We start from the raw sequence: 20,159 nt of genomic DNA, 5'->3' as shown, positions 1-20,159 counted from the left end.
TCTTGTGTAAATAAAGTAGATAGCCTAACTGACTTAACACAGGAAATGGGACCATGAAATGTTTGTAGTTGTGAAAAATTGAGTTTGAATGTCTTTAGTTAAGGTGTATGTGCCCACTGAGCTTCACAATTTGTTCCGTACATTAGGCTACTCTACTTTTAGAACAAAGAAATACTGTATACCATGCAGGATTTGCCAAAATATACTGGAAAGGTAATTAGTAAAGCAATCAAAAAATAAAAGGGAACATCCATAAACTGATAATTAGTTGAAAGGAAAGTGTAAACATGCAAACAAACAAACAAACAAATAATTAACTAATTTGCAGACCAATTTTGGTATCATAAAAAGTACATTTCCACTTTTCTTTTCTTTTTTTCTTTAAAATGGCTTTTTTTTTTTTGTTTTCTTTTTCCGTTTAAAATTATTTGAAAATTGTTAGCCTTGTAGAACCTGGTGCACAGTGACTTCAGGTAGCATGCACACACACACACACACACACACACACTCTCCTGGCATGTGTCTGCTTCTTATTAATGTTCTCAACATTAGCACTGTATGAATGTAGACTATTTGTGTCAGTGAAATGGTCTAGTCATTCTCACAGCTATTGTTTTTTATTTATGACAATATATATGATAATACAAGACCAACTTTTGAACTATTTAAGGAAAAGACATGGTTCTTAAAAGTGTTTACTTCATTAAAATTACTGTATGACATTACCTTATGACATAACTCTTTTCTGAGTTCGTTGTGAGACCAAAAGCCATAATGTATGAGAGGAGCGTGCCCTTAACTGACTGGCCTGCTCCTTGATCGGGGCACATAGGAGCCACATGTCCAAATATGGCCCCTGGCCATTAGGGGAGACAGGTCTGCATGCATACAACACAAAAATACCTGTGACACAAGACAGGGGCTGATGGGTAGAACTTTAAATTAGAATTCCTGCCCTTGGAGGCAAACCTTAAAAAGCATCAGTGATCTGGGGTGATGGGCAGTTGCCTGGGTCCAGCAAAAAGAAGCAGTTCTCTGGTGGCTTGGACTACAACCCTAGCATACAAAAAGAACCACTTTTGGCTGCACACAACCATGCCAGAGGGAATCTGTGTGGTCTTTGATGAAGTCAGTGCATTTGAGAAAAAAATAAAAAGTCAGCTTGCAACTTGGCAACCTCTGGTGAGAGATGGTCTCCAAGTGGGATTTAATGTGTTTCAACAAGTCTTCTTATGTTGATAAATCTGCCTTGTATTTCCCCTGTTCATTCCCAGTACCTTGTAGTTTACTTCCCCAACCCACCATCTAACCTTGAAGGGCCCATGAAGGGTAATTTTGAGTTAGAGGTGCAGAATAATATGACGAATTTATCTCATGGTGCAAATAGGATTGTTGCCTCTCCTGACCTTGGAGCAAATAAGTGACAGGTGATAAATGATAAGTGTGGATTTTTATTGAACCTCATTTTTACTGCGTATTGGACCATGCTCCCTTTTTTCCCTTAATTACGGCCAACCCTCCTTTTAACACACCAGCAATGTACAGCATTGTGAATGCCTGACCAATAGAAATGGACCATTAACTCATGGTTTATCTACCTCCAGGAGCCCAGTGATAATGAGCCATGTGGAAAAGCATTATTAGTTTAATAGTTCACTTTCTGGGACCAGACCAGTCCTAAATCCACAGCTAGCTGAACACACTCTCACTTCTTGAAATTGGTGGTTGGGAAAGTTGGGGACTAACTGCCACCTTTATCCTATTTGTGGCACTTGTTTTTTAATTTAAATTTTTAATGCATCTCTTTGAATATACCTCACCTTCATCTCCCAACAGCTTTACAGTGCCTCATCTTAACTTAGGCAGTCACACCCGGATTGGAGGAGGGCCATGGAACCATGTAGACCTTATCCACCTCCATTTCTAGGGGAATCCCTATGGAAAAGGTGAAAAGAAGAGAAAGTTAGAAGGGTTGAGGGAAACATGAGGCCCTGCACAGTGTGAAACCCACTGTGGTATTTCACATCACCAAGTTCCTCTACTTGCTGTCCAACCAGCACCTGCTTGGCGACCCCTTGCCTCAGTAGCAGGTGCACTAGTGCATGTAACCCCATGGGCTGCGGTGATGGGCTGCTTTTTCTGTGGAGCTGGCTTGGGCATTGATTATGGAGACAGTTGTGTTTTTAAACCCTGAGCCTGCAAACATGCCAGTTGGACACACTAGGTAAAGTGTTGTTGGTTGGTGGCACCATATCCACTCAAATGTGCTGTCCTGAAGCTGGGCGTTGCATTGTTCCAGTGCCAAACCTTCTCTGGCTCCTTGGGTTCAGGCTTCAGCCAAATCCCTGCAGCAGTTGAGGAGCCTCTGGTCAAATGTGAAGGGCCAATCCCCTTTCTCCACTGTCAGCTCACCCCAGTTATTTCCTTCCAGTCTCAAGCCAAACTGTTCCAGAACTGATTTGCTAAATGCTGGGTAGTCCAGACTGTGGACTGCTAGCTGGGCGTCCACAGCCAGCAGCATCCAAATGCGGAGGTGCTACTCCTCCTTAGGCCATCCGCACTCTAATGCTGTCCTTTCAAATGTCTAGGTATGCCTCAATGTTGTTCTGGTCAGGTTGAGCTCATCAGTGAAGACAGGGAGAAAGAAGGAAGGGGGCTTATCAGTGAAGATAAGGAGAAAGAAGGAAGAGGGCTCATCAGAAAAAGACAAGGAGAAATAATAAAGGGAAAGGAATGGGTTATATTGATGTCATAAAAAAACAGGTTGGTGTAGTGTCTCCCCATATCCTGGAGGTGTTGACAGTAAAACATCTAACATATTGCAAGTGTGTGTCACATGTGATACAACCTCCTGAGTTCTCACTAGTATTCCATTAGTGTGTCTGCATTCAGAAGGAAGTGGTTAGGGGGTTCTTCAACAGAGCTTGATCCTGGTGTAAATTTATGCTGCTGTTGCTGCAGACCAAGCAGAGCCTGGTGTTGCTGTTTTTGTAGGCTGTATATTGACTAGAGGACCTGGGCAAGAGGGCTCTGCCACAGTGCTTTGATATTCAAGCACTCCTGAGTTTTAGCACTAGTCTAAGTATTTGAGAGCACCCCAGACCCAGGTACGTTTGAATTTGACCTTTAAGCTCTGGGCTGCTCACACATGCTTCCATGCAAGTCACTGTCAGACAGAGAGATAGAGAGAAAAAATATATGCAGCAAGCCAAGTTACAGGTATGCCATATCATTACGTCAGGGGTTCATCCTGAAACTCCACCCTCTCAATGCAGACCCACACCCGACAACACCACCTGCCATTGTGGGTAGTCTTTAAGAATCAATCAAACCCTCTCAATTAAAGAATCTGACAAAAACACTTTCCTTCTTTTGATCAAGGAAGAAAGTTGAACTGCAGAGTCTAGCTTTTCAACTTGCCTCTGTCCAAGAGACAATAAACTTCTTGGGTCTGACCAATGACTTTGTCAGTGTATGATATCAATGAAGCCCAAAAAGGTTGGGGGCCAGCTCATACCATTCAGGGACATGATCAGTGCACTTCATCAGTGGTAGGGGGCACTGTTTATGGCCTGTCCCACAAGATGGTGAAAATTCAGACACCAGCTAGGTGCATTAAGGCATGACTCCCCCTGCATGATGTGTGTGGCTGTTGGAACATGGGACCTGGTTGCGTAAACCTGTCATGTGGATGGTTTGTTTGGCTTTGATGGTTTTGTGATTCCAAAACCTTAACTTTCCTATCTAGGGCATCTTTGGTGCTAGGGCTGATTTGAAAAGGGTTGATTTGCACACATCTCGCACACATCTGTGATGCCATGCATAAAACAGGCTGGTGTAGTGCCTCCCCATATCCTGGATGTGTTGACAGGGTGTACCGTGCTGCAACACCCCGAGTTCTCACTGGAATGCCATCAGTGTGTATGCTTTCAGCACTTGGGCAGAACACATCAGCACATAGTGCTTTGTGTGAATTCACCAGCGACACAATACATGCATGCAACAGCAGGCAGGTGGCCCACCCCTACCTGCTTGTGATCCATCTTATTAGCTAGAATGCACACTATGGAGTTTACACACGCAGGTGGGCTCTCTGTTCAAATCATTTTTGAAAATTCTCAATAAAAACCTTGCACTGTGGGATACTGAATTTGACAGCAACCGTTGTTGTGCGAAAGAGTGCATTTTGGCTGTGAGTTGCCTAGCACCAGTCAACCCTACTTGCAGGTGCCATTTTATGAATTGCTGCCACTGCTCATTTAGAGTCTGTCAGTCATACCTGAGGACTAGTAGGGAACAAAACAGACCCATTTTTAGATGTTGAACACGGTGATTCAACTACCAGGTCATTGTCAGCTTGGAAGAATTTCCCCCTATGCTGCTGTAGACATAGCATCCTCGTGTCTCTCTCTGAGGAGGAGTGAAGAGGATGAATAATCACTGGGCTATAACACTGATTAGAAAGGTAATATGTGGTCAGTCAGATTTAAGAGAACATATTACGTATAGTTTACATAAAGATATAAAGTTTTCTCATCAAAACATGATTTAATTGCTTATATTAAATGTAATTCAAACAAGTCTCTAATGACTTTTTGCAATTACGTAGAATGTATGTAATGAATTCATGTAGTATTAACATGATCCTTATACGTTATCCTATTGTCTTGCGAGAATGTTGGCACAGACCTAATTAACCTGATTAAAACAGGTGTGATACAATAGTGAGCAATGTGCCTCAGCTCGGGTGAGAGTGCAGGCTTTGATTTTATTCAAGGCTTTGAAAATACTTACATGATCAAATCATGTTGGATGTATGAAAACAAATTGGGTTAATGTAACTCAGTTCAATCACGTGGGACCGATGTATGCATTTGAATTAAGTCATTAAAATGAGTTTTTTTTCACCGAAGGACAGGTCTGTTGAAGGTCCCACGCCTGTACAGTCTCCTGAAACAATGATTTCATCTGAGCCATGTCTGCCGCCAAGTTGTTAATTAATCTCGAATGGTTCAGGCTTTTGAACTCATATTGAGAACTTCTCGTACATGCATGACTAAGCCTCCAGTCAGATAAAAGTGCCTCAGACCTTTTCAAAATGATGACGTTTCTTGTTGAGTCTTATAATTCCCCTTTGGTCATTTCTCTCAACTATTCCTTTAAAGGAAATATCTCAGGAATCACAGTGTGTCATATCAGATCACATTTTTTATTGTACATTCATACAATCATATAACGTGTAGCCGGGCTGAGAGCATGTTTTAGTAGATGAATGATCTTCACTGACTAGTTGATATGAGCTGATGTGTCAGGTAGATGGTGAACATAAAGTTCTGGGATATTTTAGAAAAGCTCTTTGAGTGCAATCACAAAACTACACATTTAAGTGTGTCTTTGAGTCATTAAGCCATCATAGGGTTGGTTGTCACACAGCTTGGAGTTGGTCGTCACAGTCCTTATACCTAATGCCAAACTTACAAAGTATGCAAAGGATGTAGAGTATGTTTATTAAAGTACATTCAGCTTGAAAAGACTTTGAGTAATAATTAATATACTAAATTCAAAACAATTTATCAACTTCATTAACAATCATAAGATGGACATATTCAATTTATATGAACACTTTTGCATAACCATAACAGTATATACATAAATAGACATGCATATACTGTACATAGAGTAGGCAAACACACAGAGACATACATACAAAGAAGAAAACATTAACATTACTGTCTATGTGGTGGAGTTAGTTGATAAATGTGACAGCCATCCCCATGAGGAGAGTTATGCTAAAAAGCATGCTAGTAACCTCCACAAACCATATTACAATACACTCCATTTTGGCTTCTTTTTAGTGACTAAGTTCATTTCATAATACCAAAAAACTTTAAAACTCCAAGATTTCAGTTTAAGATATGGAAAATAGAAAAGGCTGCCTCACATCAAATTATCAATTTATTATCAGCCTTTTAAACTCTTTTTTTTACGAGAGGCCAGAAAATGGAATTTCCACCTGTTTTGGGGATGCCTGTGTTGAATTTATTGAATTTATTTGTGATGTCACACTCCACAGTAGTGGTTAATGGCTCATATGAAAGTAGACACTCAGGGCTTTCTCCTTACCGAGCCTACTAGGATTAAGTGTTATAATTTTATTGTGGCAGTTGTATACTGTGTTTTACTATCAAAAAAGCTTTAGTTGTGCTGTCCGTTTTATCTCTGTACCAGTGTTACTCTGGAGAGGTGTGAATTGTTTGACCAGCAGGGGGCTCACACCCCTCCCCTTTCCCATCACCCTGCTCACCAGCAGCTAAACATAGAGTCACGATACTCTACACACAGAAACCCAACAATGTCCGGACTAATCTTATAACAGACTTGAGGTGATAAAGTAATTCATTTGTTTATACTGATATAAAAATGTCTGATAAGTTGATTTCCATTCCGCTGGCATGAGAGTTTATACAACACATTGGAGCGCAAGTGTACTGCTAGAAAGGGTTAAAGAGCAACCCACAGTGAAGCAGCTATAAATGTTGTTACAACCAACTCCATAATATCTCAAGTGAAAGCAAATCATTAAAGTGTAAAAGGGAGAAAGTAGTAAAAAAACAAAAAACAAAACAACTCTAATAGTGCATTTAGCCGTCACTCAGATTTCGGTACTTTTCAGTACAAGAGGTGGTGATCAGGTTTAAAGTCAAAAACAATAATTACTAACATAGCAGACAGCAAAACTGATATTAGGCAGTTAGCATTAGATAGGATGAAGGTTGGAAAATGGAAATGTAAAATTAGATTACAACTGTTTCACTATAAACATCACCACCTCACAGCTCCGGGCTTTGATCCAGAGCTCAGGTTACTGTTTGTGTGGAGTTTCATATGTTCTCACCGTTTTCGCATATGTTTCCTCTGGGTTCTCTGGTTTCATCCCACTGTCCCAAAACATGCAAGTAGGTGGATTGGATATGCTAAATTACCCTTAGCTGTGAATGAGTGTGTGAATGTGTGTGTGTGCATGGTGCCCTGTGATTTGATGGACTGGTGTCTCATCCAGAGTGTATTCCAGCCTCATACCCAGTGTTCCCGGGATAGGCTCCGGATCCACCACCACTCTGACCTGGTTACTGAAGATGAATGAATGAATATTTTGGTACTGTAGTAATATATATTTAATACACAATAATATAGGCTGTAGGGTAGATTTAGGTAATCTGCAACATCAGGTAATATGGGAACTATGTGCGATATGAAAATCAACCTTCAATCACTAAAACTTACTTACACATATATTGCTTGATATACAGCATACACAACACTTGTTATGAAATAGTTTGAATTTTTGATATGTCCGTTTATATACTCTTCAATGCAAGTGCACAGTAAGTTCAATAAAAAATGATATTGTTCCTTGTTCAGGTAAAGTGAGGCAGCTTTTTTTGTGTGCTATAAAACCATAAACTAATAAATCCTTATGCTGTTTAACAAGAGATTTTACAATTAGTTTAAAAAACAAAATTTTGTTGTAGCCCACACCTTTTTTTCAGGCTGTAACAACTTTGATGATTAATTATTCTGTTTTTGGTGAATATAAAATCTAATGAAATTTTTTTCAGTATGGTTTAAATTAGATATTAATGACAATACGTAACACATTATGTCTGTTAGTGTAGCGTAGTAATTGTCATATATTTTTCAAAGAAATACAGCTATATTTTAGGACGATTTTTCATAAACACATTCACTGACTTTAACTATATGATTAAGAATAACTATATGATTTAAGTATAATTTAACTATATGATTAAGTGATGGACATTTACATTTGTTGATATCGTTATCATCTTACTGAGCCTTCTTTATTGACTAGTTCTACTTTGTTCCAGTTAAAATGCACTATATGGCCAAAAGTTTGTGGACACCTGACCATCGCACCCATATGTGTTCCTTCCCCAAACTGCTGCCACAAAATTGTATAGGATGTCTTTGTATGCTGCAGCATTAAGATTTATTAAAATTTCCCTTCACTGGAACTAAGAGGCCCAAATCTGTTCCAGCATGACAATGCCCCTGTGCACAAAGCGAGCTCCATGAAGACATGGTGTGTGAAGGTTGGAGTGGAAGAACTAGAGTGTCCTGCACAGAGCCCTGATCTCAACCCCACTGAACACCTTTGGGATGAACTGGAACACCGACTGCACCCCAGACCTCCTCACACAACATCAGTGCCTGACCTCACTAATGCTCTTGTAGCTGAATGATCACAAATCCACACAGCCACGCTCCAAACTCTAGTGGAAAGCTTCCCAGAAGAGTGGAGCTTATTATAACAGCAAAGGGGGAATAAATCTGGAATGGGATGTTTAACAGGTACATATGAGTGTGATGGTCAGGTGTCCACATACTTTTGACCATATAGTTTATTAAAAGATGCAAAAAAGCTAAAAAAAATATATATATATTTTGTAATATTTTATTGTCTGTGTTTTTCCCTGAAACTCCCAGAACTTGTTGCTGGGTCAATACGCACATTCCTCATTTCCATAACTATGTAGCTTTGCTATTCGATATGCTCTAAGATGAATTACCAGATAATAAGCTGAAAGGTTAAGAGATTCAATTCACTACCAATGTAACAGTTACCAAATAACAAACTGTCTCGTTTGAAGAGATTGTGATGTTTCATGTTGTGTATTTTTGTAAAGAATTATGAATTGCTATTTTATTTCAGCTTGCTTGAAAGTGTTAAATATACTGCATGCAGAAATATTACTGGAGCTTATTTATTTATTTACTGTAAATTCTCTGAATCACATACTAAAAAATGTCCACTATATACACTCCTGGGTAAAAAAAAAAAAAAAAAGGGCCAAGCTCAAAATGGCAAATATGAAGCTTTTAATGGTTTTAAAACAAATCATTGGTCAAGAATTAGCGAGAATGAAACAAATGCACTCCTGAGAGCTCCTGTGCCTCCATTTACTGGTTTCCTTTTGCTGCAGTGAACTGTTTGTTTGGGGAAAAGCTGGAAACAGGGGAATTCACTTATATAGTCTTATTGTACGCAAAAAGGTAAAATCATGATAATGATTCAAATGTTTGATGGAAAATTCAAACTAACACATGTCTGGATGTACAAAAATTTTTTTTCTTAAAAGATTAGTGATTATTTGGTTCTCTGCCACACCTGATGCAGCCCATCAAGGGCCACAAGACTTAAACATTTAAAGAAATCAAAGGGAAAAGCTTCACATACTAACTTCCTTTAGTTATTTGTGGAATTCTTGCTCATTTCCTGACCAGTGATTTGTTGTTAAGATCATTAAAAACTTATGTTTTGCCATTTTGGTCTTGATCTAATTGTTTTTTGTTTTTCCCTGGAGTGTATATAGTGGACAATTTTAAAATACTGTTTACTGATTCAGCTTTACTCCCCCACTATGGGGCGCTGTCTGATAAGATTTACCAGAAATGACGAAAATGAGTTTATTTTTTATTTATTTATTTATTTTTTTAATAAGATAAAATCCACATACACCCTGATATCATTTATACTGATAACATACGTGAGTTTCTTTCTAAATATTCTTAAAACAACGTATCATTAAAATTATATATAAAAAAAAAGTATTATGGAGGCTTTATCATTAAGCCCTGCCCAGCCTGACAAACCCCGCCCCCTTTCCCCACCCAGTCGCGCAGTGCATTGTGGAGAACCGAGTCCTGCAGCCTGAATAATTAAAGCACCATCCGTCGTCAGCAAGATGCCGGCCGTACACAAATTACTGCTGGAGGAAGCTCTACAGGACAGCCCGCAGGTAGGAGAAGCGTGGATGTGCGGTAACATGAAGTGCGTGGTGTGTGTGAGCGCGTGCAGACTTTTCCTCGGGTAGGCTGCAGTCATGGTGAACGTGGACTCGAACCAGCAGCAGCAGCAGCAGCTCGGTGATAGACTACTGAGTGCTCATTATTCTCCATTTAACCCCAGCTATAAGAGCACTCAGTGTTTATACAACACATATGTAATGATAAAGGACAGATCACTAAACAGCACTGAGAATTATTCTGTTTTTTTTGTTTTTTTTGGGTCTACAGACAACAAGCACAAGTGGCCACATCCCAGGTTGTTTACAAATTGACAGCTCTTTCTTTTACAGCCATGTTAAGTCTTTTCTGAGAGTTTAGAGCAGTAAAGTGTGTATGTGTTTGTGTATGTGTGCTTATGTATGTATGTATGTATGTGTGTGTGTGTGTGTGTGTGTGTGTGTGTGTGTGTGGTGAGTCAGGTCATGAAGGACACTAGGAAGGCCTGTCACTGATCAGAGTGTCAACAAGTATAACATCATCACCAGCATTCACACGATGAGATATACACCAATCAGCCATAAGATTAAAACTATTGTGTAGGTTCTACTTGTGCCACCAAAACAGCTCTGATCCATCAAGGCATGGACTCCACAAGACCTCTGAAGGTGTGCTGTGGTATCTGGTACCAATGTTAGCAGCAGATTCTATAAGTTCTGTAAGTTGTGAGGTGGGGCCTCCATGGATCAGATTTGTTTGTCCAGCACATCCCACAGATGCTCAGATCAGATTAAGATCTGGGGAATTTGGAGGCCAAGTCAACACCTTGAACTCTTTGTCATGTTCCTCAAACCATTCCTGAGCAAGTTTTGCAGCGTGGCCGGGCGGATTATCCTGCTGAAAGAAGCCAATGTCATTAGGGAATACTGTTGCCATGAAGGTGTGTGCTTGGTCTGCAACAATGTTTAGGTAGGTGGTACGTGTCAAAGTAACATCCACATGAATGCCAGGACCTGAGGTTTCCCAGCAGAGCATTGCCCAGAGCATCACACTGCCTCTGCCGGCTTGTCTTCTTCCCATAGTGCATCCTGGTGCCATCTCTTCCCCAGGTGAGCGACGCACACGCACCCTGCCGTCCACATGATGTAAAAGAAAACATCAGACCAGGCCACCTTCTTCCATTGCTCCATGGTCCACTTCTGATGATCACGTGCCCATTGTAATATATCCCACCTCTAGACAGGTGTCATTTTAATGAGATAATCAATGTTATTCACTTCTCCTGTCAGTGGTTTTAATGTAATGGCTGATTGGTGTATACAGTCAGGTCCATAAGTGTTTGGACAGTGACACAATTTTTGGAATTTTGCCTCTGTACACCACCACAATGGATTTGAAATGAAGCAATCAAGGTTAAAGTGTAGACTTTAGTGTGTAGACTGTGATTAAAGTGTAGACCTTTAGCTTTAATTCAATGAGTTTAACAAATATTGCATTAAACGTTTAGGAATTACAGCCATTTTTTTTTACAGAGTCCCTCCATTTTCACAGGCTCAAAAGTAATTGGACAAACTAACATAATCATAAGTATTAGGATTATTTTTAATACCTGGATGCAAGTCCTTTGCAGTCAATGACTACCTGAAGTCTGGAACCCATGGACATCACCAAATGCTGAGTTTCCTCCCTTGAGATGCTTTGCCAGGCCTTTACTGCAGCCGCCTTCAGTTGCTGCATGTTTGTGGGTCTTTCTGCCTTCAGCTCTGTCTTCAGTAAGTGAAAAGCAATTGGGTTGACGTCATTGGATATTTAAGAACATTATATTTCTTTGCCTTAAGAAGCTCTTGGGTTGCTTTTGCGCTATGTTTTGTGTCATTATCCATCTGTACTGTGAAGTGCCCTCCTATCAGTTTTGCAGCATTTGACTGAATCTGAGCAGAAAGTACAGCACTATACACTTCAGCATTCATCCTGCTACTTCTATCAGCAGTCACATCATCAATAAACACCAGTGACCCAGTTCCATTGGCAGCCAAACATGCCCATGCCATAACACTGCCTCCACATGTTTGACAGATGATGTGGTGCTTTGGATCATGAGCCCTGCCTTTCCTTCTCCATGCTGTTCTCCTCCCATCATTCATCTACAAGTTAATCTTGCATCTAAACTGGTCAGGCTGTTTTAGAGTTTTTTTTTAGCAAGTCTAATCTGGCCTTTCTGTTCTTTAGTGTTACCAGTGGTTTGCATCTTGAGGTGAACCATCTGTATTTACATTCATGAAAGCGTCTCTTGATTGTAGACTTTGACAATGATACACATCCTCCAGAGTGTTCTTGACTTGGCTAGATGTTGTGAAGAGGTTTTTCTTCAACAAGGGAAGAATTCTGCAATCATTCTTCGATGGTCTTCCAGGCCTTTTGGTGTTGCTGAGCTCGCCAGTGCATTCCTTCCTTTTAACAGCATACCGAAATTGTTGATTTTGTTGAGTTTCTGCGATCTCTCTGATAGGTCCATTTTGTTTTTTCAGCCTAATGGTGGCCTCCTTCACTTGCATTGACACCTCTTTGAACTGCATATTGAGAGTTCCCATGAACGGCTACCAAATGCAAATTCAATGCTTGGAATCAACTCCAGACCTTTTATCTCCATAATTTGTCATTAAGTAAGGAGGAAACAGGCCACGCCTGGCCATGAAACTGCTTATCTGTCAATTGTGCAGTTACTTTTCAGCCTGTGAAAATGGAGGGACTCTGTAAAGAAAATGTTTGTAATTTCTAAACACAGTATTGTTACAATATTTAATGCACTATTTTTGTTAAACCCCTTGAATTAAATCTAAATATCTACACAGTCTACAGTCATCTCAAATCCATTGTGTTGGTGTACAGAGGCAAAATTACAAAAATTGTGTCCCTGTCCAAATACTTATGGACCTGACTGTGTGTGTGTCCGTCCACTTTTTTAGGGACACCTGTACACCTGCATATTCATGCAGTTATCTAATCAGCCAATCATGTGGCAGCAGAGCAATGCCAAAAAATCATGCAGATACAGGTCAAGAGCTTCAGCTAGTGTTCACATCAACCACCAGAATGAAGAAAAAGTGTGATCTGTGTGACTTGTGGCAGGGATGTTGGTGCCAGATGGGCTGGTTTGAGTATTTCAGAAACAGCTGATCTCCTGGGATTTTCACATTCAACAGTCTCCAGAGTTTACACAGCATGGTGCGCAACACACACACACACACACACACACACAAAAAAAAAAAAACCTTGAGTGAGTGGCAGTTGTGTGATCAGAAATGCCTTGTTGATGAGAGAGGTCAGAGGAAAATGGCCAGATTGGTTCGACCTGCAAGGAAGGATATAGTAACTCAAATAAGCATCTCAGAATGCACAAAACATCAACCGTTGAGGTGGATGAGCTACAACAGCAGAAGACCACATTGAGTTCCACTCCTGTCAGCCAAGAGCAGGAACCTGAGACTATCATGGTCACAGACTCACCGAAATACTGATGTAGTCTTCTGCTGTTGTAGCCCATCCACCTCAAGGTTCCATGTTTTGTGCATGCTGAGATGCTTTTCTGCTCACCACGGTTGTAAAGAGTGATTATTTGAGTTACTATAGACTTCTATAGACTTCCTAGCAGCTTGAACCAGTCTGAGATGTTGTGCTTTCTGAGATGCTTTTCTGCTGAAGTTTCACCTTTTTCAGTTTTTGATTTTTAATGAATTTACAAGAAACTTCTACTTTTCCTCACGTTGTCATTATAGGTTGTAGTGTGCAAAAACTGAGTGGGTTTGAATACTTTCTGAACCCACTGTACACTGAGATAGACTGATAGCCAAATACAGCTACATAGTATTACATTGCATACATTGTAGACGCACTTACAATTGAGTGCAAAAGTCTGGACCTCCTGGGTTCTGGGTGAAAATTAAAATATTTCTATTTGACAGTTTGTATTTGTAAGGTGAAACTGAAATATATCCTGTAGCAAGACGTCAATACAAAACACGTAGCCAATCGGCATCAGCAGGATTTTATAGAAAGGATTCAGAGTTTTTCCCCGACCCCCTCTGTCGGGCCGAGCGATATGTCAGCGTTAGAACATGAGCAGGAGAGCACAGTGCTGCGGCGGATAGCGTTGCTGTGTCACAGATCCCCGGCTCGATCCTGAGCTCAGGTTACTGACTGTGCAGAGTTTCACGTTCTACCTGTTTTCTCCCACATCCCAAAACATTCTTGTAGGTGGAGTGACTATAATAATATGCCCGTATGTGTGTTAATGAGTGTGTGTCCCATCTAGAGTGTGCTCCCACTTTGCATCCAGTGTTTCTGGGATTGGCTCTGCGTCCACTTTGACAAGGATAAAGCAGTATGAAGAATGTGAACTATTACAAATAAAATGATATAAAAAGAGGTGGCAGTAATTATAAAAGTTGAGTGCACACATTTTAGGAAATTTATATCACATTCAAAAAAAGAAAAGAAGTGCATCAGATTGTATTTGGTGTTACACTGTAGACAGTCTTGAAAAAATCTCGCATGTCTACACAAACTCTGTGCCAGCTGTGTTTTTAAGAGAACTAGTTCAAACTCTTAAATTGAGAGCATCATAACACTGTCATGTTTCCCACAAGACCTGCAAACCTCACAGAACGTTGCACAATCGTTCATGCGTCTCGTAATCACTCCCAGAAACTGGGACTTGACCTCATATGTTGCAGTAATATAACTTTAATTTTAAAAACAAGCTCTTAAAAGAATTAGCTCAGAAATTGCTTAATGTGAGGTAGTGATTTTAACGTAAGGTTACCGTTAGAGATGACATGAAACCACTTTTTTCCTGATACTGATCCTGAAATCCATCTGATACTGTTTTCTTAAAAACTACTAACCTTTAAAATGTTTTTTTCTTTAGAAGCACTTCACAGTTAAACTCTTTCACAAAAAGAGTTACTTAGGTTGTAAATATATAATAAAATATAAAAATATAAACTATTATAAAAATAATAAAATGTAATAGAAGATAAATATAATAAATTAACAAAATAAAAACCTGGCAGATCTCTTTATATGTAAACATTTCCAATACATACATACATTTGCTGGTATCGGCCCCGGACTGATACCGGTTATTGGATTGGTGCGATCTCTAGTTACTAGAGTAGGTCTTTTTTTCACTTTCAGGTGACATAATAAAATATTTGAAAACCTGATATTAAATTCCTCAACATTCCAATATTAACAGTCATCATGATCTGCCTCAGACATATCCAGATGCTAAAAAATAATTATAATTATATATGTTGCAGATAATAGGACTTATCATTCATTCATTCATTCATTCACCTGGAACACTGGTGTGAGACTGGAATACGCTCTGGATGGTACACCAGATCACCGCAGAGCAACATACACACCCTCATTCACACCTAGGGACAATTCAGAGTTGCCAATCCGTCATGTTTTTGGGAAGAAACTCTTGTGGACATGGAGAACATGTGAAACTCTGGATAGACAGTAATCCTAGTTCAGCATAGAGCTTTGTTACTCACTGTGCCACTGCTAGAAATACAGTCTAAATAGCTACAGGAAGCCAATATAGCTGGCCATGTTTTGTTATTGGTATGTTATTATCTTCATGCGTCAAAATCATGAAGCTGCTTCCTTTTATACAACCTGTGTATGTAAACTTAGAGTTAATTGCATATATAGGTTGCCTTTTACAGTACTATGTACTAGTTCCTCTGTCTGATGCGCACACAAACACACACACGCACGCACGCACGCACTCTTCCCAACTCCCCCGTGACCTAAGTGTGAAACTCTGCTGTTTCAGACATGTCCATCATGCCATCCAAGGGTGCACAAGTCATGAATTTATTAGCTAGTCCACCAGGCAAAGGAAAGCTCCGATGTGCTGCCTGATATTGCCTTTGTCCTGAAGTCCAATTAACACGGCTGGAAAGTGGCAACTAACGTAATAAATATGACAAGCCAATTAAAGCATTAATACAGGTTATGGAAAATGAGTGAGTGCTTGAATCCATGTGAGGAGTAAATTTATGTAGCTATAGTCTTTATCCTCTCCTGATAATATCTCTGGTGATGAAGCATCTTATTTGCATTTTCGATTAAAAACGCAGAACGGCTTTGGAGCTGTGGCGTTTTCTGAACACACATAAAGATGTTATTTGGGTATTATTTCTGATTCTGGAAATATTTTCTGGCATCCGTTCAAGCTATATAATATGCCTAATTAAAATAGTTCCATCCAACAGCTAGATGGTGTGCGTAGTGCAGCAGGTGGTGGGATTTGTAAAAGAATAGCGCACCACAACGTCAAACCAGGTGGATCATGTTATGTTTAAACAAACGTATGAAACGAAAAGTTTTATTTTGCGCAAGTCAGTAGTAAGTCTAGCTCATCCACCCCTGCCCTGCTTGGGAATTTGTATGGTGTTAGAAGAAATCTTCAGATAACAGGAAGGTGGGAATGTTTTAGTAAGAATGTTTAATGTGGTTGAAATTCTCCATGGTAATCAGCATGAAGTTCTCCAATCACAGCGCTAACTCGTTACTTTTTATGGTTTATAGTATGCCTTTGTGTTCTCTTTGTGTCTTGTGAAGTGGTAGGCACTTTCACACGGCTTCCACACACTGACCCACAGCTCATTCTCAACTGGAGTCTTTTCACGCGGGAGAATTGCCTCAATTTTTTCCTGTATTTTAGTGCCTTTAACCGGAGAAGCCGTTTTCCCTCATAATTCTGGCTGAATTACGTCATTCCTTCATGTCACCGATCAGAGCCTGATGGCCCTGTATACAGAGTGGAGACACAGAATGAAACAGTTTCTTGTATCTTGTGTTGTGTTTAGTGTTGTTTTTTTTATTTATTTATTTATTTATTTTTTTACAATCTCTGGATGCCCTGTTTTTGTGACGTGAATAATAATAATCTTGTACATACAGTTTGTATACAATGCTGCTTTCGACTAAAGGTAATGTAACAGTAATCTGAGGTAATCTGACTTCTGACTAGGAAAACCCAAAGAAAACGCCCCTCAAATGTCGGAAATGCCTACTCGGAAACTCAAGACGTTCTCCTCAACCCTGAGTTCAGCAAGTAACATCAAATCAACATGGCCGCTCACAGCGTGAACAGTAAACACAGCAGCACTTTTTAGCTTTAATTGAGTTTTACTGTATATACGAGTGTTTGCCTTAGATCAGTCAACATACAGACATATTCACTTTTTAAATCTATAACACTGACTGTACAGTTCACTGTATTGAGGAGGAAAATATGCAGTTGATATAAAAAAGTCTACACACCCTTGATAAAATGGCAGGTTTTTGTAATGGAAAAAAAAAAATTAAACCAAGATAAATCATGTCAGAACTTTTTCCACCTTCAATGTGAAATTACAACATATAAAAATTAAAGTGAAACATAATCAGAAACATTTTAGGGAAAAATAAAAAAGTTACAATAAACTGGTTGCATCAGTGTGCACATGCTTTTATAATTAGGGATGTGGCTGTGTTCAGAATGATCCAATCCCATTCAATCTCATGTTCAAAAGTAATTATCCTCCAGCTGTCATCAATGAAATTATTCTGATTAACCCCAAATAAAGACCAGCTGTTTCTTGGTTTCATCTGACTGCTGAAGCCATGGTCTACAAAGAGCTTAAAAAGCTTGTGCAGGGTCTTATTTTTCAAAAGATATCAATCAGGAGACGAGTATAAAAGAATTTTCAAAACATTAGATGTACCGTGGAACACGGTGAAGGCCATCATCAACAAGTGGAGGAAATGAGGCACCACAGTGACATTACAAAGAACAGGAAGTCTCTCCAAAATTTACCAAAGGACAAGACAAAAACTTATCAGGGAGGCTGCCAAGAGACCTACAGCAACATTAAAGGAGGTGTAGGAACATCTGATAAGTACTGATTACACTCTGCATGTGACCACAGTGTCTCGTTTTCTTCACACGTCTGGGCTATGGGGTAGGGTGGCTAGACGGAAACCCTTTCTCAAAGAAAAAAAAAAAATCCAAGCTGAACTAACCCCACCCCAAACCATGTAGCAAAATGTGTTATGGTCTGATGAGACTAATTCCAAAAGGTATAATAATTCCATAATTCCAAAAGGTATGTTTGATGCAAAAAAAAAAGCACATCACCAAAAGCACACAATACCCACGATGAAGCATGGTGGTGGCGGCGTCATGCTTTAGGGCTTCATTTCTTCTGCCAGAACTGGGGCTTTTATCAAGGTGGAGGGAATCATGAATAGCTACAAATACCTGCTGATTTTAGTGCAAAACATTCAGGCGTCTGCTAGTAAGCTGAAGAATAAAAGGAATTTCACATTTCAGCATGACAATGACCCAAAGCATACATCCAGTCAAGATGTGACATGCTGAAAGACTGAGTGGTGTAATAAAATCAAAAGTGCATTAACAAAGTATTAGTTTAGGGGTGTGCACACTTATGCAGCTAGGTTTTATTTTTCTTTTTTTTTCCCTAAAACTGATTTTCTGATTGGTTTTCAGTTTATTTGTATACTTTGCATTTTCACATTAAAGGTGAGAAAATTTGACGTGATTTATCTTAGTGTCATTCTTTTACTTCACAAAAACCTGCCATTTAAACAGCTGTGTGTGACTATTTATATCCATTACATCACTCATCACAGTTAGCTGCCTAGCTTGTTGCTAACAAAAGACGAACATGCAGTTGTCCAGGTTTTTTTTTTTTTTTTTTTCTCGCTTTGTAGCTCGAGGCTGAAAATGACATCATTCCAAGTTCTGACTTTCCACTTCAGAGGATCTAACAATCCTCGGATGATTTGTTGTTGTTGATTTAACAAGCGAATATCTTGATTGATCTAAATTTGTGTATATACAGAATAATTCATTGAAAGATTAAAAAAAGTGCTGCTTTTTTCCCCACTGTTCATGCTGTGAGCAGCCATGTTGATTCGACATCACTTCCTGAACTCGGAGTTGAGAGGACCATCCCAAGTTCCTGTGTAGGAATTTCCGAGTTTTTTTTTTTTTTCTTTTCACTTATCGGAGGTTGGGAATTATGAGTTATGACCTTTATTTGAATACAGCGTATTTCATGCTTTGTATAAATTCCAGATTTGACTTTGAAATAAAGCAGTATTAATTAATTAATGAACAATCTAACTGTAAATTAATGGAGAAATGAAATTAAAGGAATACAAGTCAAGTTACAGTTGTGATTTCCGTGACACACGGCAGGACTTCAGAGGCACTGTACATCATCACTTCACATACGTGTGTGTGTGTGTGTGTGTGTGTGAGAGAGAGAGAGAGAAAGAGACAGAGAGAGAGAGAGAGAGAGAGAGAGAGAGAGAGAGGGACATTTATGAATTTGTAGTCACTCTCAAGCTTCTCAGCTTTGATAAAAGCACAGCTAGGCTATAAAAAGCATTAGCTGTTAATAGTGAAGCCCGAGCGAACAACGCGGCCTGGCAGCAACTGACAAACTAGACTGTTAGGACAGTTTAACGTGCGCTTGTAAATGTAGTGCTCCTTCAGAGTGGCTGTTGTCTGCCACAGCTTTTAAACTTTTATGAGACTCGCGTCCTTGGTGACAACGACTCTGAGACATAACAGTGTCTTTACTGAAGGATATATAAGGCTTCACACGTGTCCAAATGAGCTACTATAGAAGACACTGTTCTTATTTAAGGTCTAGCTCCTGGAACGCAGGGACCGTGATAATAAATTTCAAGGTCCCAGATAACGTTTCGCTATTATTGTATCACAGAATAATGTCTGACAGATAGCTATATACTGATATACTACGATAGTTAACTCACATGACCTTATTATGATCATTATTATTATTATTAAACATCACAACAACTGTGTTTCATTCAGGAGGAAGCTGTGCAGATTAAGCCTGGGTCATGTGACAATATAATATCGATATTATGATAAATTGTTTCAATATTGTTTTCTGAGATGTCATGCATATCTTTTTAAAATTAATTTAATTTTTTTTTTGCTGACGTACCTGAAGCAGGTGATTTGATGTAAAAAAAATGTGTATCTTAATCTTTAAAATGAACATTTTTATTTTTTCCTATTTGTAATTATGTATTTCTATATATTAAAAAAGAAAAAATAATAATGTAAAATTATTTACAAAAATAATATCAAATATAAATTGCAACACTACAATCTGTGGGCAAACTTATATCACGTATCATAGAAATATCTTGAGGATCATGACAGGTGGATGGATGGATGGATGGATGGATAGATAGATAGATAGATAGATAGATAGACAGATAACTTT

At 39.2% G+C, this 20,159-nt stretch overlaps 1 protein-coding gene across 1 annotated transcript in view; it reads left to right on the top strand.

Annotated features, from left to right (window-relative positions):
* Positions 1-9,676: 9,676 nt before the first annotated feature.
* The window catches only part of appl2 (adaptor protein, phosphotyrosine interaction, PH domain and leucine zipper containing 2), a 39,370-nt gene continuing 28,887 nt past the window's right edge, over positions 9,677-20,159 (top strand). The window contains exon 1 of the mRNA XM_026919662.3: positions 9,677-9,821. Within this exon, the coding sequence (XP_026775463.2) occupies positions 9,768-9,821 (54 nt within the window). The 5' untranslated portion in view covers positions 9,677-9,767. The remainder of the gene's footprint in view (positions 9,822-20,159) is intronic.

This window comes from Pangasianodon hypophthalmus, chromosome 9 (genome assembly GCF_027358585.1).
Source record: "Pangasianodon hypophthalmus isolate fPanHyp1 chromosome 9, fPanHyp1.pri, whole genome shotgun sequence".
Lineage (NCBI taxonomy): Eukaryota > Metazoa > Chordata > Actinopteri > Siluriformes > Pangasiidae > Pangasianodon > Pangasianodon hypophthalmus.
This window is presented reverse-complemented; position numbering and strand designations above follow the sequence as displayed.